The sequence below is a fragment of a genome, unplaced genomic scaffold (assembly GCF_019419815.1).
Source record: "Pyrus x bretschneideri cultivar Hongxiangsu unplaced genomic scaffold, Pyrus_bretschneideri_v1 Contig10, whole genome shotgun sequence".
Classification (NCBI taxonomy): domain Eukaryota; kingdom Viridiplantae; phylum Streptophyta; class Magnoliopsida; order Rosales; family Rosaceae; genus Pyrus; species Pyrus x bretschneideri.
This window is the reverse complement of record NW_025999391.1, coordinates 1,778,900-1,803,346: the sequence shown is the minus strand read 5'-3', so window position 1 is coordinate 1,803,346 and position 24,447 is coordinate 1,778,900. Positions and strand designations below refer to the sequence as shown.

Below are 24,447 nucleotides of genomic sequence, written 5' to 3'. Positions count from 1 at the left end.
ATAAAAAAGGAAGCGGTGCAGTAACAAAGAGGCGGAGGAGGAATGAGGAGAGTGAGCCACGTATTCACTAGGCAACACGTATCAAAGATGGGCATATTGGTCAATTCATTGTGCAAGTGAGGAAAAGAAGAAGAAAATTGCTCAGTAAACGGGGTGACATCGCCACTTCACTGTACAGTGGAACAGTGCTTTTCCCCATTCGTCTTTGGTATATATAAACTAGAAATTGAGCCCCCGCGATACCGCGGATTTTAAAATTGTGTTAAATGTGTGAAATATATTAAAACATATTCTCGATATGCAGAGAGCCCATTCCCCATCTTCATTCTGCAAAAACAATTCATCAATGAATTTATTCATTTTTCTATACCAAAATTAAAGCTTTCTTAAAAAGCATTAATTTTATGAAAAGCATTCTTACCTGATGATTATAGAGATTTCTGCACATCATAATAGCATTTAGACCTCCAGTAATAATTGAAGGTGCAATGATCTGTTCCAATCGGTAAGTAATACTTAGTCACTCAACAATTACCAAATGGACCAAATAATAAAGAAAAAAACCAATCTTGGTTAATTCATTTAACTAAGAAGAAAGGCTGTGAAGTTCCGAAATAAATATGAAGCCATCTTTTGGAATGTCAAAACTTATTTCTCATATTTAACCATGATATACAGATTCTCCGTGTTTTCATCTTCAGGATTACATGGTGATTAATACTTTTCTCCCTTATCAAACCAGGAAGCAGAAGCATAGGACCCCCATGGGACCCCATAATCTCCAGCCCAATGTCCATCATGTGCCTGGATTGTTGAATAGAAACTCGGAGACCTTCGTAATGTGGTTGTCACTGCCTCTTCCGTTACGTCTTCTTGATTTTCAACTTTGAGTTGTGGTAGATTAGTGGCAAATGGATTCTCCTTTGCAAACTGCATTTCAGAAATAAGAAGAGAACACGCCCGTAATCCTGCCAAAAGATACCCCTAATCACTGGCTATCGTTTTCATTGATCCAAATCATCCAATTAGCAGAAGTATCCAACAATCTCCTCGGCTGAAAAAATTCCTGCCCATTTGGAAAAGAACTATTCCAAATTACGGATGTACTCTATTAATTTAACCAAGAACATGCATGGCACCACCACTATTAAGAAGCATCAGCATCAACATACAAAGACAAAAGTTTCTACAATCAGTTGTCAAATTGTTACCAAATACATGCATGGAAAGAATAAAAATGACCACAAAGATGGCAAAACAATTAACCACATATGTTGTTTATATGCCCACTGAGAGGAAAAAGCTTCTGCAATTGCAAGAACGTATTTATATAAAACAGACATGTCACTTTAGGTTAAGCTCACACACCATCTGAAAGAGCCTCTTGTATCCATTCCAATCATACTCCTGTGGAGCATGTCCCTCTACTATTCCCCACCAGCAATCAACCATAAACACCATCTACATTAACTGATATCAATACCCTCAGCTGCTTTAGTGAGCATCTGGATCAACCAGCACACACTTCATATCAATACCCTCAGCTGCTTTAGTGAGCACCTGGATCAACCAGCACTCACTGGTAGCATTACATAGACCAATAAAAAACCTAAATATCAGTGTTTGGGAAGTTAGTTTATTTGAACTGTCAGGAGGATCTGGTGTATGTACAGAGTAGACAGTTCTCACAAAATTCAGGGCTTGAAAATAAAATAACAAAAATTCAAAAGAAATCACTACTACTAAAAATTCCAACATTTCTTGATGACTATTTAATAAAGGATCAAACAATCATGCCATCGAACAAATTTGAGGAAACACGATTATATATATGGACTAACGGACATGTGTTTTACAAAGTTGAATGTAGTTTTGTGGTTAGAGAAGAAATGTTACCCTTGAACTTTTTCCAATTCTTTCATCTTGCATATCATGTCCTTTTATTGATTTTAATGGTTGAGGGGATCTCAGCTTCTTCAAAATAAGGCCCCTCTTATCACCTGTAGTTCTATTTTAAATATCTTTAAGAACCAATCGGCCATGGTTTGCAAGCCAGGACTGAACTCAGAAAAATTTGCTTCCTAGTAACATTGACTTAAATTTGTGGTAGAAGGACTGGAATTTTCTCTTCTTTTTTATTAAAGATAAAAGAGACAGAGACTTCATTTAGATATAATAAGGATTTAAAAGAATGAATTCATATTTTGACAACAAACTCAGATTTGTTTCTAACATAAAGATATAATCCACGAAATGAGCAAATGTAATGTAATAACTGAAACTAAAATGACTATGTCCAATGAATCATTCGAAATCCATGTAATCCTTCAATCACATAAATATAAACATTATATCCAAGCACCTAAAATAAAAACATGAACCAAAATCCCAGAAATTTCACTATGAAACTGAAGCTTAATAAACATATGTGCACCTGTAGCTATTGCCTCATAAGAATTTCCTTGAAATGGTGTGAATTGAGTTGAGGATCAGAACCTATAATTGACCTGCACCGGCCCTCGCTGTGGCAGGGGTCGGTGGAAGATCTTTCCTTTTTCTCTAAGTTTCAACCTTTTGCTCATTTTGCTGCCTTTACCCCTTGCTGTCTTGTCGCGATTTACCTGTTCTTCAAACCTCACGGGCGTCCATCTTCCTCGACCAATTTCATTCTAGTCTGCAGTCACTTTTCAACGCAATTTGTTGCGATTATTCGAGAGGGTGCGTAGAGTTCTGGTGATCATGCCGGCTCAGGTGTTTACAACACCACCTCCTTCTCTTTGTCCGCCTTTGTTGGCAATGTTGTTCGTGGTAAATCCACATGCTTTTTTCAATTTCTGGCTGAAATTGGCGCGAGGATCGTGGCTGGATGATGAGATTTTCCTCCATTTAATCTCTACGGTGCTGCTTGGTAGGAATTTTGGCGTCTGCTGGGGAAATCGATTCGGATTGATTGGGAAATACCATTGCAGTGGTAGAAGGAATCCAGAATTTTCTTTTGTTCTGTGTTTAGCTTTGGGCCCTTGGTTGGGCTCTTTTGGGTTTAGCTTAGGTTGGGCTCCTTTGGGTTTAGCTTAGGTGGCTTCTGTTTGTTTTGTTTGTGTGTATATGGGCCTTTGTTGTAACTTAATGCTGGAATAAAATTTTGTTCCTTTCTACGGAAAGGATTTTACCAATTAAAAAAAAAAAAAAAAAAGGTAAATATCAATTTCGTGATTTTCAACATTTATTACATGAAATTTTTTTTTGTTCCAAGTTATATCTAAAATATTAATTTTGGAACAGTCTCATACATTCGTTTGTGTGACTATTAACTCTCTCAATGATGTAACGTCTATGTGGACAATGATTGAATGATACATGTTATTAAGGAATCCACGTGGAAATCAAAAATTCAAAAAATATTTAAAAATTAATTAAAAAAATATTTATTTAAAGAAAGAAAGAAAAAAAAAACCTAAACAAACAAACCCGAACCCCCTTCCTCCATCCCCACCCGACAACCCCAAAACCCTAATTTCCCCCTCCAAAGCCCCATCAATTCACCATATGTCTATCCCTCCAACCCTGCTTTCATACCCACAGTGCCTACCAAACCTTCCCTCCCACTAATTTCTCCCGCCGCAGGATTCTTTGGTTCGGGACGAACTTGCCGCCGCAGGAGAGAACGTCTCCGCGTCGAAGGTCTCGCGGTCGGCCCTTCTGATCCTCAAGGTTGATAGCTGGGATTCTTTGGGGTTTCAGATGCAGCAAGTGCCAGATGAAAGAGCGGACGGAGAAAGGGTGGCTCGGGTGGGTGATGGGGGATGGGAGAAGGGGGTGCTCGGGCGGAGAAGATGAAAAGGGTAGAGGGGATGGAGGGGTGGAGGGGTTCTGGGTTTGCTTTGGGGTATTTTTTTTATTTATTTATTTTTATTTTATTATATATATATTTTAATAATTATTATAAATATGTTTATTTAATTAATTATTTTAATATTTTTTTGAATTTTTAATTTTCACTTGGATGCTACCCATTTAGTCATTATCGACCTGAGCATCATATCATCAATTACTTAACAGTTAACTTAACAGTCACTATGACTTTGATATGAAAATAATTTTATATACTAAATGTTAAAAAACATAAAACTTGAAGGTTGTTATAAAAGGGTTAAAGTTTGAGAGAATAACCTTTTTAGTAGTAGGTGCAAGGTAGATGTAAAATGCCACACTAAAACTTATAGCACAAGAGGATAACAAATAAAAGGCAAAGGAATAGATGATGTTACTGATATTTCTCTCTTGTTTTCTTCTTCTTATATTTTTTGTTCTATGAAAACATGCGGAGTGCTCTATTTATAGAGCAACTCCAAGTTAATGCATCTTGTAATTTCGTCTGACTATACAATCTCTCACTTTGCATGGGCATTGAAAACTTTGCCCATGCTGAAGACTTTTGTTTTCTGGGCATTCATTGCCATCAGACTGAAGACTTTTGCTTTGTGGGCATTCGTTGCCATCAGACTGAAGACTTTTCAACACTCCCCCTTGGATGCCCACATATCAACATGAGTTGCCTCGTTAAAACCTTGCTTGGAAAAACCCAGTGGGAAAAAACCATAGTGAAGGAAAAAAGAGTACAATTTTTCCTGGATCGTTGATGTAGTGTCAAGTATGCTTATGTTGCCTCGTTAAAACCTTAATAGGAAAAACCCAGTGGGAAAAATCCTAATCGAAGGAAAAAGAGTACAACAAGCATGTATCAGGGATGCTCCTCCTGATATGTATCTCCCCCTGATTCCGCATTCTCCAAATTTAGCTGTTTGGTAAGTCGACGTAATCCGATGCCTTGCACTAACTTCTGAAATATGCACTTTGGTAGAGATTTGGTGAATAAGTCTGCCAGATTTTCATTTGAACGGATTTGTCTGACTTCAATAACTTTAGCCTTCTGAAGCTCATGAGCACTGAAAAACTTTGGAGATATGTGTTTAGTCTTATCGCCCTTGATGAATCCTTCCTTCATTTGGGCAACACAAGCTGCATAATCTTCATGGATGACAGTTGGATTGTCTGCCTTCGAAGTTAGACCACATGAATTCCGGATATGATGGATCATTGATCTTAACCAAGAACATTCACGACTTGCTTCATGTAAAGCAAGTATTTCTGAATGATTTGAAGATGTAGCAACTAATGTTTGCTTGGTTGAGCGCCATGAAATTGTTGTATCTCCATTCTTAAACACATATCCAGTTTGTGAGCGGGCTTTATGCGGATCAGAGAGGAAGCCAGCATCTGCATATCCAACAAGGACCTGGTCATCTGTGAAGTTCTTTGAGTAGAAGAGACCCATGTCTGTTGTCCTACGAAGGTATCGCAATACATCTTTGATACCCTTCCAATGGCGAATTGTTGGAGCAGAGCTATACCTTGCTAACAAATTAACTGAAAAAGCTATATCTGGTCTAGTACATTGTGCTAAATACAACAAAGCACCTACTGCACTCAAATATGGTACTTCTGGACCAAGGACCAGCTCATCATCTTCTTTTGGACGAAATGGATCTTTCTTAATGTCCAAAGAACGAACAACCATTGGCGTGCTTAGTGGATAAGCCTTGTCCATACCAAATCGCTTCAGAATTTTTTCAATGTAAGCTGATTGGTGGACCAAAATTCCACTGGCACAATGCTCGATCTGCAGGCCGAGACAATATTTTGTTTTTCCAAGGTTTTTCATTTCAAATTCGCTTTTCAGATATTCAGCAGTTTTATTGAGCTCTTCAGGAGTCCCAACTAGATTCATATCATCAACATATACTGCCACTATAACGAATCCAGAATTGGATTTCTTAATGAACACACAAGGGCAAATAACATTGTTGATATACCCTTCTTTGATCAAATACTCACTGAGACGATTATACCACATTCGTCCAGATTGTTTCAGACCATACAATGATCGCCTTAATTTGATCGAGAGCATACCTCGTGGTTTATTACTTGTTTCAGGCAACTTAAGTCCTTCTGGGACTTTCATATAGATGTCAGTATCTAATTCTCCATATAGATACGCAGTGATGACATCCATAAGTCGCATGTCAAGTCTTTCTAAAACCACTAAACTTATTAAGTAACGGAACGTAATTGCGTCCATTACAGGAGAGTATGTCTCCTCATAATCAATTCCAGGTCTTTGAGAAAAACCTTGTGCAACGAGTCGTGCTTTGTATCTTGCAATCTTGTTTTTCTCATTGCGTTTCCTTGTGAATACCCATTTGTAACCCACGGGGTTTACACTAGGCGATGTTTGGACTACTGGTCCAAAAACATTCCGCTTTTGCAAGGAATTTAATTCTGCCTGGATTGCATCTTTCCACTTAGGCCAATCCTGTCTCTGTTTGCATTCATCAACAGAGCGGGGCTCAATATCATCACTTAAGATGATTTCAGTGGCTACTGCAAATGCAAACATATCATCAATGATTATTTCATTCTGATCCCACAATTCATTTGTACATGCATAATTTATGGAGATTTCTTTGCTTTCATGTACTTCTGTCTCTTCAGGGACAAATGTCTCATCAAGGACATTTTCTTTTTCTGGAAGTCCAGAATTATGAATTGTGGATGTATCATTCATTTTCTCTTCCTGAATGACTTCATTTGGATTCAGTTGTGCCCTCGACTTTCTCTTTCGAGGAGCTGAATCTTTTGAACCTGGGGGTCTACCACGCTTCAGGCGTGCACCAGATGAATCATTCGCTGCCACTTTATTTTGTCCAACAGGGACATCAATTCTTGCAGGTGCATTTGCAGCTGGTATATTTGATTTTGTCACTTTCATAGCATCATTAAATGCATCTGGCATTTGATTGGCAATGCTTTGAAGATGAACGATCCTTCTCACTTCATTTTCATATTGAATGTTGCGAGGATCAAAATGAGACAAGGTGGGAACAACCCATGTCAGCTCTTTCCGTTCTTCTGGAACAGTCTTTTCTCCCCCTAACAACGGGAAAATTGTCTCATCAAAGTGACAATCAGCAAAACGAGCTGTAAACATATCACCTGTCAAGGGTTCCAAATATCTAATGATAGATGGTGAATCAAAACCCATGTAAATTCCCAGTCTACGCTGAGGTCCCATTTTAGTGCGTTGCAGCGGTGCAATAGGCACATAAACAGCACAACCAAAAACTCGTAAATGGAAAATGTTTGGTTGATGTCCAAACACGAGTTGTACTGAAGAGTATTGATGGTTGGCTATAGGTCTCAATCGAACCAATGATGCAGCATGTAAGATGGCATGTCCCCATGCAGAGACTGGCAGTTTGGTTTTCATGAGCAAAGTGCGAGCTATTAACTGAAGCCGCTTGATCAATGCTTCTGCTAAACTATTTTGAGTTTGGACATGAGGAACAGGGTGTTCAACATTAATGCCCAATGTCATGCAATAATCATCAAAGGTTTGAGACGTAAATTCACCAGCATTATCAAGTCGGATTGACTTAATGGGATAATCTGGGAACTGTGCTCTTAACTTAATTATTTGAGCAAGAAGTCTCGCAAAGGCTACATTCCGAGTAGACAAAAGACAAACATGTGACCATCGGGTAGATGCATCAACCAAAACCATAAAATATCGAAATGATCCACATGATGGTTGAATAGGCCCACAAATATCCCCTTGAATTCTTTGCAGAAATGATGGGGATTCAGCATCAACCTTTAGTTGTGATGGTCTAATTACCAACTTCCCTTGAGAACAAGCTTTGCAAGGGTTATCATTTGAGGCAGCAATGTGTCTGCTCACTAATGGATGTATATTAGAGTTGGTAATGATCCTACGCATCATGGTAGATCCTGGATGACCCAGACGGTCATGCCAAAGCATGTAAACCTTTGAATCAATGAACTTCTGGTTCATGACAGTATGTGATTCAATTGTCCTTATGTATGTATAATATAATCCACTCGACATACCACGCAACTTCTCCAATATACGCTTCTGGGTATCATTGGAGGTAATGCATAGATACTCCATATTTTCTGCACTTTTTGTTTCAATGTGGTATCCATTTAGACGTATGTCTTTGAAACTCAACAAATTTCGAGTAGATCGAGTAGCATACAATGCATTATGTATGGACAATATTGTTCCATTTGGTAACATAATCTGGGCTTGCCCTGAACCTTGAATTAAATCTGAAGGTCCTGATATTGTTGTTACCCCTACTCTTGTAAGTCTTAAGCTTGAGAAATACTTTCGATCACGAAGTATTGTATGTGTGGTTGCACTGTCTGCAAGACAAATATCTCCGCCATTTCTCATGTTCTGAGAATAACCACAATTTTTATCCATACTCTCTGAGTAAGAGAATCAGAGTTAAAAGCAAATTATAACAAGAAATTTACATGCCACTTTTATTGAATCTGAAAATACTACAAGTTCAGCATAATAAAAGTACATTAATGATTCAATCGGACTGGTATATTTCATTTCCCCTTTCCACAATATAGTCTGAAACATCTAGATGAATTGTGTTCAACTGCCCTGATAAGTCAAACACTGGATCAGGTATATCCATTGGTCTAGCCTGGTCGAGAAAGTTAGTCTCAACACCCTTCTCCTTGAAGGAGGCTTGATACAGATCCACTAGATGTTTTGGGGTACGACAAGTACGCGCCCAATGCCCATTGCCACCACACCTATGGCAGGCTCCTTCAGAGTTTCTAGGAGCATTGTTCATATGAGCTTTGCCTTTGTGGCGATTCGCATTTTTGAAGCTCGAGCCTGAATTATTCCTGGGAACCTGGTTATGAAACTGAACTCCATGGTTCTTGCCTTTCCTATTCCATCGACCTCGCTTGTGGCCACGTCCTCGTTTATGATTATCACCACCAGAGGATGTGGCGTTCACTCCGAGGGAAGCAGCATTCACTTCTGGGAATGGTGCAGATCCAGTAGGTCGGGAATGATGGTTTTTCATCAGGAGCTCATCATTCTGTTCAGCTACTAAGAGCACAGATATCAGCTGGTTGTACTCAGTGTAGCCTCGCGCTCTATACTGCTGCTGCAGGAGCACGTTGGAGGCATGAAATGTGCTGAGAGTCTTTTCCAGCATATGCTCCTCAGTAATAATATCCCCACAGAGTTTCATCTGAGAGGTAATTCTGAACAATGCAGAATTGTATTCTGCCACTGACTTGAAGTCTTGAATCCTCAGATGAGTCCTCTCATAGCGGGCCCTTGGAAAAATCACCGTTGTCTGGTGATTGTATTTGTTTCTCAAGGCATTCCAGAGAGCTAACGAATCTTCAACCGTTAAGTACTCGATCTTTAGCGCCTCATCAAGATGGCGGCGAATGAAAATCATAGCCTTTGCCCGATCTAGAGAGGATGAGTTGCTCTCTTCCCTGATGATATCTCCAAGATTTCCTGCTTCCAGATGGATCTTGGTATCCAGTACTCAGGTCAGGTAATTCTTCCCGGTAATATCCAGGGCAGCAAATTCAAGCTTCGCCAAGTTCGCCATTTTCTTTTCTGAAAGAAAATGAGATGTGTAAGAACTTGCAATAATATGTATTCCTGGAGGAATATGATGTTAGAACTTCTGGTTCTTACAAATTTTTCATTTTGATCTTCAGGCCAAAATGATAAGCACTCGAAACTTCTGGCTCGAGATTTTCAAGGTGAATGAGGAGGGCGATCGTACCGCATCATTCTCATTGAAATAATGTAATATAGAATGGGCGATTATTCCGCACCACTCAAGTAACAGGAAATTTAAATATGCAGAGTAGCGTGGGCGATTATACAGCACCACATAAAATTGTAATGAAATTAAACAGCAAGTAAATTCGAATATGCAGGGTAGGGTGTGCGATTATACCGCTCCACCTAAAAAATGCAGTAAAATTAAATTTGCAGTCCAAGATAGGCGATGATACCGCACCGTCTTGGATCGCACTAAGATTAAATTTGTAGTTCAAGATGGGCGATTGTACCGCACCATCTTGGATTGCAGTAGAATTAACACAAATAAATACTGGGTTAGTAATCAATCTCTACACCAAACAAGTAATCAAAGATGTATGTAATCGTTAGTTGGAGAACTAAGAGCAGGCATGAAGCAAACAACTCGTCGCGAGGGTACACGGCGCAGTTGAGGCAGAGGAAGAAGATGAACAGTAAAAACCTTAAAGGAAACATTTTTTTTCTTTCTTTCGTTCGTTCGGCGAAGAGAGATGAGAGAATAATTATATTTAGAGACTCGTGCTGATAACGTGTTATAAAAGGGTTAAAGTTTGAGAGAATAACCTTTTTAGTAGTAGGTGCAAGATACATGTAAAATGTCACACTAAAACTTATAGCACAAGAGGATAACAAATAAAAGGCAGAGGAATAGATGATGTTACTGATATTTCTCTCTTGTTTTCTTCTTCTTATATTTTCTGTTCTATGAAAACATGCGGAGTGCTCTATTTATAGAGCAACTCCAAGTTAATGCATCTTGTAATTTCGTCTGACTATACAATCTCTCACTTTGCATGGGCATTGAAAACTTTGCCCATGCTGAAGACTTTTACTTTGTGGGCATTCATTGCCATCAGACTGAAGACTTTCCAACAAAGGTAATAAGCAGATATTTATCAAAAAAAAAATAATAATAACAATAATATTTTGCCAACAGCAATTCGTTTGTATGGTTAGACTTGTCCCACACACCTGCGTAAGTCAACAACCCACACAAGTTAGAAACAACATGATCTCTCTTCCAACTTGTTTCTTTCTATATTTCTCTCTTGCGCTGGATTATTTTCGTCAGGATTCCGGAAAAGCTTCAACTTGATCAGTCTTTCGTATTCGATCTCTCTAGATCTTAATATTTCCTAATTTCTTTCTTGATTCAGAGGTACTCTCACTGACTTAATTACACTTGGAGAATCAATTACCATATAATTATAGTCTTCTCTTACATTTCTTATAATATTGCAAGGCGACTGTTAATCTGTGGTGACTTTTTGGTCCCTCAGAATGTTTATGAAGCCCACCAAGATAGAAAAATTGTTTTTTTTCATTTTTTTTGTTGATAGAAGTGATTATATTGGGGAAGGAGATTTGAATTCAGTGACCTCGGGTGCATTCAAGGGTAAATGTTCTAAACTAACTGAGATGTATGTCAGTTGTATATGGGGGATTTTGGCTTAATTAAATAAATAATTTCATATTTTGTCATAGTTTAACGGACCCCTTGTGAATGTACATGTGTGTATATGTTATGAAATAGATCCGGATGGATTTGCAGGTTATGAAAAATATATATGGATGGATTGCAGGTTATGAAATATAAATTGTGGGGTTTGCAGGTTATTAGTATGGCTTCTTCCTCTTCCTCTGCTGCTGCTATCTCGTCACCTCGAAGAAAGTATGATGTGTTTCTTAGTTTCAGAGGTGAGGACACCCGCAACACTTTCACCAGCCACCTTCATGCTGCTTTACTTCGAAAGAAACTTCACACCTACATAGATGACAAACTTGAGAGAGGGGATGAAATCAGACCTGCCCTTCTAGAAGCTATTGAGAAATCAAAGCTTTCGGTGATCATTTTCTCAAAAAACTACGCTTCTTCCACATGGTGTCTGGATGAACTCGTCCATATACTAGGATGCAAGGAAAGGGATGGACAGTTTGTTATACCCGTTTTTTATGACATCAGTCCACAGGATGTACGAAAACAACAGGGGAGTTATGCAGATGCATTTGCCAAGCTAGAAGAACGTTTCAAGGACTGTATGGACAAGGTGCTTGAGTGGAGGGATGCTTTGGAGAAAGCTGCCAACCTATCTGGTTATGATTATTCAAACAAAGCCGGGTAACTAACTTTGCAACTCTTGCAGAATTTTTTACTTGTGACCTTTGTTTCAAACAAGATTCATTAATGCAGGACTTAGTAACTATTTTTTTTCCTTCGTGGTTACTTATATTTTCCAGGACAGAGGCCGATTCCATTGAGAAACTTGTCCAAGTTATATTGAACAAATTGGATTGCAAATGCTCAAGTAATTTAAAGGGTCTAGTTGAAATTGAAACCAAAGTTGAGCAAATTGAATCGTTACTATGCCTTGATTCACCGGTAGTTTGCAATGTAGGTATTTGGGGCATGGGTGGTATTGGCAAGACCACCCTTGCTGATGTTGTATATCACCGATTCTCTTCCAAGTTTGAAGGTTGTTGTTTTCTTAAAAATGTTAGAGAAAATTCCGAAGGAAAAGACGGAATATATAACTTACGAAATAAACTTCTCCGTGAGATTTTTGATGATGAAAATATAAATATTAACACTCCATCTATAGGATCAGAGCTTCTTAAAGAGAGGCTCCGTCGTACAAAGGTACTCATTGTTCTTGACGACGTGAATGATTCAAGGCAATTAGAACTTCTAGTTGGAGATGATCTTAAGTTTGGTGTCGGAAGTAGAATCATTATAACAACTCGAGATCGGAGCTTACTCGATGAAAAGGTTGATGATGACAAAATTTACGAGGTCAAGGGATTGGAACATGATGGCGCTCTTCAGCTCTTTCATTTGCATGCTCTGAAAAATAAGTCTCCTACGACAGTTTATACAAAGTTTTCAAGAAAGGTGATAGATTATATTCAAGGCATTCCATTGGCTCTTAAAACTTTGGGTGCCTTATTCCGTCGCTGCGATACAGAAGAAGACTGGGATGAAGAATTGAACAGATTGAAAAAATTTCCTAGCGAAAAAATTCAGAATGTGTTGAGACTTAGTTATGATGGATTAGAAGAAAATGAGAAGGAATGCTTTCTCGACATTGCATGCTTCCTGAAAGGAGCAGATGTTTTTACTGCAAAAAGAATATTAGATATTCGGGGTTTCTTCGTGACGGGAATCCAAATTCTCATTGAGAAGTCTCTCATATCAATTTCAGAGATGAATTGCTTAGAGATGCATGATTTGCTGCAAGAAATGGGCCGGACAATTGTTCGTGAACAATGCAGGGACGAGCCAGGAAAACGTAATAGGTTGTGGGCTGCTGATGATGTCCATCAAGTACTGGAGAATGATATGGTAAGAATAAAAAATCATGAACTTTCTACGACAGGGGACAGCGGAAACTCATTTTGTATAAGCATATGTCAACAAAAGTAGTTTTTAGTAATCTGTGTTGTACATTTATTCTCATTATACTATTTTCTCTTGATTTCCAGGGAACTTCAACAGTTCAATGCATATCCTTTGACACGTCTAACTTTACAGGGTTGGAATTATGTGGATCACCCTTCAAGAAGATGTCTAATTTAAGATTGTTGGTGATTCATGATCCTCATCTAAGAGTCGAGTACAACTATGGCTTTGATTTTGGTTCAAAATTGGTGAAATACTTATTCTATGTTCCTCGCTTTGGCAAGAGGTACAACAACAATCTGGACCTTTCTCAAGGTCTTCAGTCTCTTCCCAATTCTCTCAGGTATCTTTACTGGCAGGAATACCCGTTGAAATCTCTTCCAACAAAATTTTCTCCACAATATCTTGTTGAGCTTCGATTGCCCTACAGCTTTGCTGGGAAAAAACTTTGGAGTAAAAACCAGGTATATATATGCTTCCTCTTCTGTTTTTCAATTTTTTTTTAATACAAGTATGTGTGCTTACTTTTGTTCTTCGTATAAACTATGGTGCCTCTGGAAATCTATTTGGCCGAAGTCAATAATGTTCTTCTTTCCATTTCTCTTTAATATGTTACAGAATATTGGGAACTTAAAAGTGATTGAACTAAGTTTTTGCAAGCATCTGACTGAAGTTCCAGATCTCTCTCGCTGTCCAAAAATTGAGCATATAGATCTTTACGGCTGTACGAAATTGGTTCGAATTCCTTCCTATTTTAAACATCTTGACAAGCTTACGTTTCTGAATCTGGGATGGTGCACAAGTCTAAAATTTTTACCAGAGCTCCCAGTGCTACGTTGTCTTCAAGCAGAGGGCTGCACTTCACTGAAGACAGTTTGCAGTTCAAGAAATTCACTCACACAAGCTTGGGATAAATATGAATTGTTTCGGGGGCGTTTTCATTTTGGTGAGTGCACAAACTTGGATGAAAATGCAAGGACCAATATAATGGTGGACACACGGTTGAGAATTATGCGGGTGGCAACCGCGCCAGTGAATTCACTCACACAAGCTTGGGATAAATATGAATTGTTTCGAGGGCGTTTTCCTTTTGCTGATCACCAAAACACGGTCTCTCTCTCTCTCCTTCTCACACATGCACGCACGCACACACACGCACACTTTCGTATCTCCCTCATGCCATTTTTTCACGTGTTGAATAATTTATTTGATGTCCATGCATCGATGTTACAGGAAATCTCTGATGAGACTTTAGTTAGCACTATATGTGTGGGAAATCAAATTCCACATTGGTTCTGCCATCAAAATAAGGGATCTACGATAACTATCAAGCTTCCTTCAGATTGGTATGGTACAGATTTTTTGGGTTTTGCTTTCTCTCTTGTTGTCGCTGACAATGCCATACCTTTTTTCCTTTCTTTGGGTTTCATGAAGATTGTATGCAAGTGCAATTTCAAAACTAATAGTGGCCAAAGTCATGAAATCATTTATCCTTCCTTTATTCCTTTTACTGAAAGAGAGGGTAAGCTTTCTTATTTGCCGTTCGAATTCATATTTGTGTGGTTTAGTGCGTTTGCACTTGGGGAGGGAGCAAATTTAAATCGCTCCACTTCTTTTTACAACCTTGTCACTGAGGTCTGTTTTGAGTTCAACGCTGGGGATGCCCACTTCGGCGACCGATTAACGGTGAAAAGGTGTGGGATCAGCCTGTTGTATGCTCAAGATGTCGATACCATCAAGTCGGGAGGAACTACGGGTTGGAGTAGCCAAAAATAGAAGTTAGAAATGAAAAATTAAGAATTTGAGCTCTTATTGTTTGTATTCTCATCTTTTAAGCTGTTTGTAAGCCTTGTGGCCGAGGGATTCCTTGTATTAGTCTTTGTTGTTGTAGCGCTTTGGCTTTCCAAGTAATTTACAAGAGGCATTTTGATACAGATGATTCAATTTTAAATTTTTTATATCAAACATCTATAGCTGCTGACTCTTTTTTTTTTTTAACCATCAATATCATGGGTTTAATAGAGAAATATCAGTAGATTGTAGTATTAATTGTTATAGCTTTTAGGCTTTTGATCAAACACTCTTTTATTAATTTTTACTATTTCATTTACTTAATTTATCATTTAATTCACAAATTAATATAAAAAAAACTCCAAAAATCACGTAGTCTTATCTTATCTTATCCTATAATAATTCATTTCATAATAATCACTAACAAAAGTGCCCCGCACGTTGCAGAAAACATAAATTATTGAAGCTAGATTTATAGAAATTGGCAGTGTTCATAGTTATCAAAAGATTGAGATTGTTTAATTGCTCACTGTTCAAAAGATAGAGATGCTTGGAAGCTAAATTTATGTAAGTTCATAGTTATCAAAAGATTGGCAGTGTTCACTCTTTATTCAATTGAGAGAGGCATTTTCAGATTGTGAGGGGAAGAGAAGACTCGTCCCATCTTCCAGCTTCAATACAACTGTCTGTGGCGAAGCATATCGGGAAGATGTCTTCCCTGAGGATTGTTTATAAGGATTCATAATTTCAATTTTAGGACAAAAATAGAAAAAGACTTGAAATTACGCTCGCGCGTTGCTGCGAGAACCAGCTGTTTCAAACGTAATCAGATGGATAAAACACATTTAAGTTGAATAAATTTAAGATAATTACGAACAAATGCCCGTGCATTGCTGCGGGACTTGAATGCACCAACCTTAACCACATGAATAAGACATTTAACCTGAAGAAAAAAAAAATCAACATAATCATGAACGAACAAAAGGGATAGATGACTGAAAGGTATCGGTAAGATGAGCAGTTCGGCTTTTATATACATTCAACCGAGCTGATTACAAAAGATACAGTTGCAAAAAAATGCTCTGTTTCCTAAGAAACAGAAGCAACATGCATTTAACACTTATATTGCCCTTTAAGTTAAGATGGCAAAATATATGTCCTGCAGGCCAGACACATGTTTTAACAGCTAAACAAAAAAGCAAAAAAAGTGTGTTGTTCTTGTTTCAGCAGCTAATCTTTCAAGCACTAATGTATGGATTAATGTGAAATATCTGAGATCCTATTTGTTTTTTATTGACTGATGCTTCAACATCATCCACCTAATTCATATCACATCCATAGATACCTGAGAATGCTTATTCCCACCACCATTGCGTTGTTAAGTCATCGGATCTTAATACAGAAAAGGGCCAAATATTTTTTAGGTTCAAAACAAATGCAAGTGCGATTACAATAGCACTAACCCTTCTTAATTTTGGACACCGCAGCCTCCTAACTCAACTTAATAAGTAACAGTCTAATTCTTTCTTAGCCAAAACTAAGCCGAAAATTGTCAATCCCATAACCGACATAGAAAACAACTCCAAATTCTCATTTCCAAACTGAATTTCCAATTTCCAAACTTTCCGAGCATCCAGACAAAGGATAGCCAGAAAAGCCAACACACGCAGAACTCGATAAGATTCAATATTACCCAGATGAGGGAATTCGATGATCATTACAGCGACATTTCAATGCAATCTATCCTTTTAACAAATCCAATTGTCATATGTTCACATTAACTTCAATTTTTCCAATTTCTAACAGATAAATGAAAACAACTACGTATCAGAAAAATGGAGGAACAATAAAAGGAATAACAGTATTTGAATCCACATAACAATTTAAGTAGGCTTAGTAGATATACAAGTAATCCAACACAAGAGCATTGGGATGCTTTAGTAAGAGTGTTACGGTATTTGAAAAATACACTTGACTATGGATTACACTACATAAAATATCCACCTGTTGTAGAAGGCTTCAGTGATGCCAATTGGATTTCTGACACAACAGAATCCAAGTCGACAAGTGGATATGTTTTTACCTTGGGAGGTGCAGCAATATCTTGGAAATCCTCTAAACAAAAATGTATAGCTCGTTCCACCATGGAGTCAAAGTTTATAGCTTTAGACTTGGCTGGAGAAGAAGTCGAGTGGCTCAAACATTTTCTTGAGGATATTCCAGTGTGGCCAATGCCTGTAACTGCTATATGTATACATTGTGACAGTATGGACGTGCAATCAAGGGCCAAGAGTCATGTATACAATGGAAAGTCGCAACACATCAGGTGTCGGCATAATACTCTTAAGAAGTTGCTCTCCAATGGAATAATATCTGTTGATTATGTAAAGTCAAGGGAAAATACAGTTGATCCTTTGACAAAAGGCCTACCAAGAGAGCAAATATTATTTACATCGAGGGGAATGGGTCTCAAGCCAATTCAATGAATCGGACTGGGCGGAAACCTAACCTAACTGATTGGAGATCCCATGGTCTAGGTTTAATAGGCAAACTGGTTGAGTTTGATTCACAAGTTGAACACACAACTTACCCATTATTATGATAAAATGTGTGTTGTCTGTTGAGTTCGAGGGGTTATGTTTTATACATTTAATGACATTAATATCTTGTTATCAAGAGGAATATGGCAGACTATTCTTAATTAATGTCACCTATATAGGAGTAAATGGGGCCGCATTTATGAGAATTGAAATGGCTAAATTCTTTAAAGCTCCTACGAAATCTAGGATATGTTCAGGGCCAAAATGAACACAACCGTACGAATTGACGTGTGGCAGACATGCTATGTGTGTAGCATATTGTCTCGGTTTACTACTGCGGTGAACAGTTCAAGATCTTCCACATTTATTGTGTCACCAAGTAAACCCGATATGTTTTCACTAGGGTAAGTTCAAGTCCAAAAGACACTTCACCCGATGCATATCATGTCTATTCTCTCTCAATTTTAGGCAGCCTACTCATACATTTGCATTCAAGTGCAGGGTATTGTTGGAGTTTGAATGAAATTTCAACTCAAATGTGGGGTATCGTTGGAAATTTTGAGTAGAAATTTCATTATCCCATATTAGCCATTCCTAAAAGATTTCCTCACTTTATAAGGTTTTGTCTCTTATAAATAGTTATTGGAGTAATGGACCATTGAAAATGAAATTGGGCTCAACCTTGGGGTTGGGCTTTCTCATACCTGTTGCGAACATGCATAATCTCACTATATATACATCCATCGCCAGAAGTCAGTTTTCCAGTGCTGGAATTCTAACTTAATTGTTGAATCCTGATGAAGCAGACGTCTGTAAAACTACAAGCACTAAGTAGGGAGCACTGAGTAGGGACGAAATTTCTATTTCAAGGACATTGCAGTACACAAGCCTCAATCTTCAATATTTTTGTTTAATATTATTTCATTGTTCATACACTATTAATTAGTTGTTCACATTTATTATTTATTAGTATATATAAATTTATCACAGATTGTTGACATATATCCAACAAATTTAACATGCTCCACTACACTTTACAAACTTGTCTCTGACTTGACGAAACAAAAACTTGTCACTGAGGCCTCATTTGACTTCTGCGTCCATGACATGTCAGATTATCCTAAAGACCCGCTACAAGGTTGAAGGTGGAAAAGTGTGGCCTCTGCTTGTTTGTATGCACAAGATGCTGCTGAGATCGTCACGTCGGAGGGAACTAACTGGTGAAGCACAAAGAAGAAAAAATTAGAAAAATATTTAAGGAGAAAGATCAACAAATGTGGTAGGCGACTAGTTCGGGCCTTGTCTTCTTGTTTGTAATTGCACTGTGGCTATTAAAACATTGAATAAATTCCTTACTTCCGAATTCGTCTCCTTAGTTATAGTTCCTTGTATATCAAGTAAATGGTCATTATAAGTATCGTATACGGTAGGGATTTAATTTAACCCTATATATATATATTGAGGAATGTCTGCCCTAGTTTTAGTCTTTCCTTTGGCTTTGGAAACTCAATTATATTGCAATGGAATTATTGAAGTTCGTAAGTGGTTGATGTTAATAATTGGACTTCGCATTTCTACAAACTAGCCCAGTAATTTCCTTCATTTCAATCAATTAATAAAATTGTTACAAGTCCAAAGAGGAAACATGCCAAATGGTAGACCTGGCATTTTGGACCCGACCTGACCTGATCTGTTAATATTAGTATTTGGATGGATGTTTAGCGGGTTGGGTCGCTAACGGATGAACCCGTTAAATAACAGATCACTTTGGGTCAACTCGTGAGCATCCGTTAGTTGAGGATGTTGAGTAATTTCACTTTGGGTGCATGTTTCTCATTTAATGTTTTGCTCTTGCTTAAACAATACTACTCCAACACTTTTGGGTTTGCCTGCATAGGGCGAACCCTAAAATGAGAGCGGTCCAAGAGACAAGTTTTCTCCTGGGCATTCCATCAAACAGTTAGTGCGTGTAGTCCAAGTGACCAAATTTGGCATACATATTGATGAGGTGGTTGGTGACAAAGAGGTCGGGTGGGTGGATGGGGTTGTGGGCGATCATGTAACGGTGCAAAGAGAGGCCGTCTTGGAGGCGGCAGTGGCGGGCACAGGCGTGGAAGAGAGTGGCGTAGGTTTGGGGGCAATGAGGTGGTGGGGGTGAAGGGAGTAGAAGAGTGAGAGCGCTACCTGGAGGTGGCCACGGGTGGCGAGAACCCGCACCTGACCGAGCATATCATTATCATTGGTTTGCACGTTGAGCAAGGTGAAGGATGAGGTGAAGGTTGTCCGATGAGAGATGCGAGACGCGATGGTGAGAGCACATGGGCGTAACATGACACTTGTTCGTGTGTGGGTTCCTCCTCGACCTTGACCTCGACCTCCCAAGTAGTCAGTAAAGCCATTGACACCACTGACCCAAAAAAAAAAAAAATTGTTAACGGGAGTTAATGGGTGGCCTATTAGATTAACGGGTTAGGTTTGGATGACCCGTTAGCTTAACGGGTCAGGTTCGGATGACCCATTAGCTTAACAGGTCATATTGAACCAGATCCAAACCCAACCCATTTATAGGACTACCAAATGGTAAGTGTTTTTCCTTTCACCTTTTATATTTTGTTGTTGAAGTGGCTGTCAAATTTGGATAGAGCATAAAGCGGAAAGGGAGGCTCGGACTTGAATTTAGTGAGTTATCTTATCCAATTCAATTCTAAGTAGGTCATAATTGCTCGTTGATCTGTTTGTTTAATTTTCTTGCATGAAACAGATGCACGAGGCAGATAAGTTGAATCCTCATGCTTTCTTCCCTTTTGCAAACAACTAGGAGCCCTATTGGAGGGTGAATCGATCAACGGCTATGCCATTAGATGAGGGTTCCCGGTCATCATACCGTATCGGAAATTGCTCTTATCAATTTGTATGGTGGTGTAACAACGGATATTTGATCAGCTAATTGAAAAGAACTTGATACCATATAACTCGCAGAATTTGTAAGTTGTGCAACAACGGGCTCTAGTGCTTTAAAATCTACCGGGGTAATTTTCACAAATTATTTTTAGCTTCTCAATCACTCCTCTTTATTTTTGTTTATTGGATTGAATAAATCAAACAAAACAATAGGCAAAATTAAATATGAGTGTATAAAAAATTAAAAAGAATATGTGTTTATCATCCTTCATCGTAAAATTTATATAATTTCTAATATAGAATTATATAAAGAGAGTTGTTAAAGATATTTCAAAAAGTCATTTTGCACTCCAAGCACAAAAATGTAAGAAAGAAAACACAGTTTGGAGGAATGCATGATGATCCTAGTGATGATCTTATTATATACTAGTGAGTAAGGTCCCAAAAATGTCATGGTTCCAATACTCTCATGGAATAGTTTCTGTTTGGCATTTGGGATTAATTACTAATTTGTTCCAAACAAGTGAATTATATACCCCACCTGTGACAACTCGTTCCAAATTTTACGTTTTTATTTTATTTTAAAAGCGTGAATTTACGAAATTGCCCTAGAGGCAAGGACTTTGACTTCTGTTGACCATCGTCTAGAGAGACGTATGACTTATTCTTTTAACATATTCTCGTAATACTCGTGGATGTGAACGCATAGGCGAAAGCCGTTTGCGAGTCCGGATTATAACGGTATAGTTACGGACGTTCGAAATTGGTTATTTAAGGTGAAGCCCAATCAGAAAAAGGAAAGAAAGGAAAAAAAAAAAAAAAAAAAATCCCAGCTTTTCCCGTGGGTTTTCCCACTCGCGACCACCCATCTTCCAAGGCCGATTCCGGCCAACTCCGATGGAGTTTTTCGATGCCACCACCACCATCTTGAAGCTCTCATTCCCCTCTACAAAACCCACCCAAGAACCACCTTGATTAACCATGGGATGTGGAGGTTTGAGGCCACGAAAGTTGACGAAAATCAATGGTGCTCCGGCCACCCTTTTCGATTTTCCGGCAAATCGGCAAAGCGATGGCCGATGCCACCACTTGGGCTTTGTAGCCCATCATCCCAGGAGCAAAACCCATCCAACCTTGACCCCGTTGGACCACCGTGGACGACGAATCGACGTCGGGAAGTTTTAGGCACCCGCCGGCTTCGTGGGAAAAATTGACCATCTTCCGTCCACTTTTGGACTTCGTGGCAGGTATGAAATTTGCTCCACTCACTGAGATCTTCATTTCTGTGAAGTTTGAGAATTTTTGGAAATAGTTAGATTTTCCGGCGAGTCAGGGCGGCCGACCGCCACCCGCGGCGGCGCGTGGCCAGTGGGCCGCCAATGCTATTTTTAGGCTATGTCAAATGTCTTGAATTCAGTTTTGTCATTTGAATGACGTAGGTTGATAGTTGGAACCTAAATTCATTACGATACGTTACTTGATAAAAATGTGAATCGATGATCCGACCGTTGGATCGTCACCAAAATTGGATACATTATAATACGTAATATTTAAAGATCATAGGAATTTACGGATCAGGAATCCGACTTACGGATCTTCCTGAATTGGATTTGTAAGTTAGTAAAATAAATGTTCACGGCCACTTGTTTTAGGCAATTGACGGAGATCTGACCGTTGGATCGTAATGGAATTTTAATATGTTATTCTAGAAACATATTGTGGATCGTTGGGAGTTACAGATTGGAAATCTGATATGCGGATCTTCCGGGTCAAGTTATACAGGGTTGTAAACCCTACCGTCGATCTTTGATCGACGGTTGACTTGTGGTCAATGGGTCTCAAACTATTTTAGAATGTCGTTGAGGTTGTGTTTTATGTGAATTACATATTCTACGGATAAGAGTTCTGAGATGTGATTTGATAATTGGTCACAGGGACCAATCATTCAGGACGTCTCGATGCGTGCGCTAGAGAATCATAGCGTGGACTCCAGGTGAGTGCATCTTTCCCTTTTTATCGTACATATTATTGAGAGTTCTATCGACACCTTTAAATTGATTAGGCATATTACTTTCATATATAATTATTGTGAATGCTTGAAGTACTATGTGAACTACGAATGGTTTGATCCCTGTTTAGGGTACGTAGGCAGTCTAACGAGACGTTAAATGCAGCCATAAAATATTTGAGACAAAAGCCTTGCTTGGGAAATTGAGTAATGCGAAGGAAATTGGTTAAGGAAAGTTTTAGTTTTATGAATTAGTTAGTTAAATTAGTGTTAATTGGGTTGTCATGAATAATTATCCTTGAAAATAAGTAGTTTGGGAGTAGGGCGTTATTGATTGTACACTTCACACTATATTGTTTATAATTGAAAATGCTACGACATGGTTGAGTAGTAGATTGCATCATGATATATCCATATGTATATTACTTGCATATAATTACTGGGAATGCTTTCAAGTGCAAAGGTGAACTCAGGACATCCAGGTAAGTTCAGGTGAGTTTATGGTACTAGTTGAATCGATTGCGTTATAGCATGACTATAGTTATGAGTTAGGCAACTTCGATATGGTCGTACTGGTTGCCATGAGTTGCACATGTTATATTGAGATGCATTGAGAGCTCATAAACCTGCACCTTGGTGTTAGTGTTCCCGCCCGTGGCCAGGACACAGTCCTTCACGTGATGTTCACCTCCCACACCTTACGCTCACCTTGGATTCAAGGTAGGTGCACAGTCCTATCGTACAGACCACTTTAGGTGGTTCCGACTCGTAGGTGACCTGCGATTATTCGCCCAGTCTTCACGTGATCGTAGCACTTGAGCGTATTTATTTACACCCAGTCCTGTCGTACATACCACTTTAGGTGGTTCCGACTCATGTGCAAGTATACTTATTGAGCTATTGGCTAGCCAGGATTGATGAGATATGGATAAGTCGTACAGGTCACTATAGGTGACTCCGACTTATATGCTAGCCAGGATTGATAAGATATGGATAAGTCGTACAGGTCACTATAAGTGACTTCGACTTATATGCTAGCCAGGATTGACGAGATATGGATAAGTCGTACAGGTCACTATAGGTGACTCCGACTTATATGCTAGCCAGGATTGATGAGATACGGATAAGTTGTACATGTCATTTTAGCTGACTATGACTAATATATCACTTTGTATTGATTTAGTTCATTTGGCCTACTTATTAATGTATGGTGGATGTGATGGCAAACCGTGGTTTTGGTCATTTCCGAGTATGGTTTGGATATATGTATATATGTTGTATTGTCTTATGGAAAACGATACGGGTTTTACATTTAGGGGCATTACTTTTTGAGAGGTAGTAACTTTGGGAAGATTGGTTTTATTGCTTACTCACACCTTCTGTTTGGTGCCCTCCAGGTTTTAGCTGCTGAGTTTGTATCGACAAGAATCTATGGCGAATCTTAGTATTGATGGATATTTTTGAGGGTATGATTCTTACCCACATTACTGCACCTTACTTATGCTCTGACATCGCGTGTGAAATGGATTCGCTCCCACTCGTAGCGCACTCTGGTATTTAGACACTTTTAGATTCAAATTTATTCACTTTTTATGCACTATCACATTTTATGGCTTCGTCACCTTCCAGGTGTCGGCCAGCACAGCTCGATTCAGGATCCAAATGGACTTTCTGGGTCGGGGTGTGTCACCACCAGTACACGGGCATTGGGGGCATATATATTTTCGTGTTCAAATTTTGCTACCACAAGTATATATTGGACCAAAAGTTTCCCATATTTCATGCATAGTTGATGTTGGGAAATTACCATATTTGATATTAAAAATTTGCTACAACTCCATTATTTCAAGGTTGCTTGACATTCAAATCTTAGTAGATTGCGTTGAAGTTATGCAAGCATAGAGAAGATCCTATTATATGGCATGCACGTAGCATGAGATTAAATTATTTTCATCTACTTTTTTTTATTTGTTGCTTTATCAATTATAATCAATCTGATATATAATTGAAATAAGATGTTATATGATTATTTATTATTTTCTACTACGTATTTAATTATCTCTACTAA

The 24,447-nt window shown here is 38.6% G+C and overlaps 1 protein-coding gene across 4 annotated transcripts; it reads left to right on the top strand.

Moving 5' to 3' along the window:
• Nucleotides 1-3,492: 3,492 nt before the first annotated feature.
• Nucleotides 3,493-15,073, top strand: LOC103946595 (disease resistance-like protein DSC1). Of its 4 annotated transcripts, none has more exons than XM_048564938.1 (7): nucleotides 4,083-4,135; nucleotides 10,621-10,901; nucleotides 11,356-11,861; nucleotides 11,981-13,082; nucleotides 13,223-13,603; nucleotides 13,758-14,249; nucleotides 14,373-15,073. In XM_048564938.1, exons 3-7 carry the CDS (start codon nucleotides 11,365-11,367, stop codon nucleotides 14,913-14,915), a joined length of 3,015 nt encoding a protein of 1,004 aa, XP_048420895.1. In that variant the 5' UTR covers nucleotides 4,083-4,135; nucleotides 10,621-10,901; nucleotides 11,356-11,364; the 3' UTR covers nucleotides 14,916-15,073. The 4 variants fall into 4 exon arrangements, with proteins under 4 accessions (XP_048420886.1, XP_048420895.1, XP_048420889.1 ...); XM_048564932.1 differs by having other exon boundaries at nucleotides 11,326-11,861; XM_048564929.1 differs by lacking the exons at nucleotides 4,083-4,135; nucleotides 10,621-10,901 and adding an exon at nucleotides 3,493-3,886.
• Nucleotides 15,074-24,447: the final 9,374 nt, after the last annotated feature.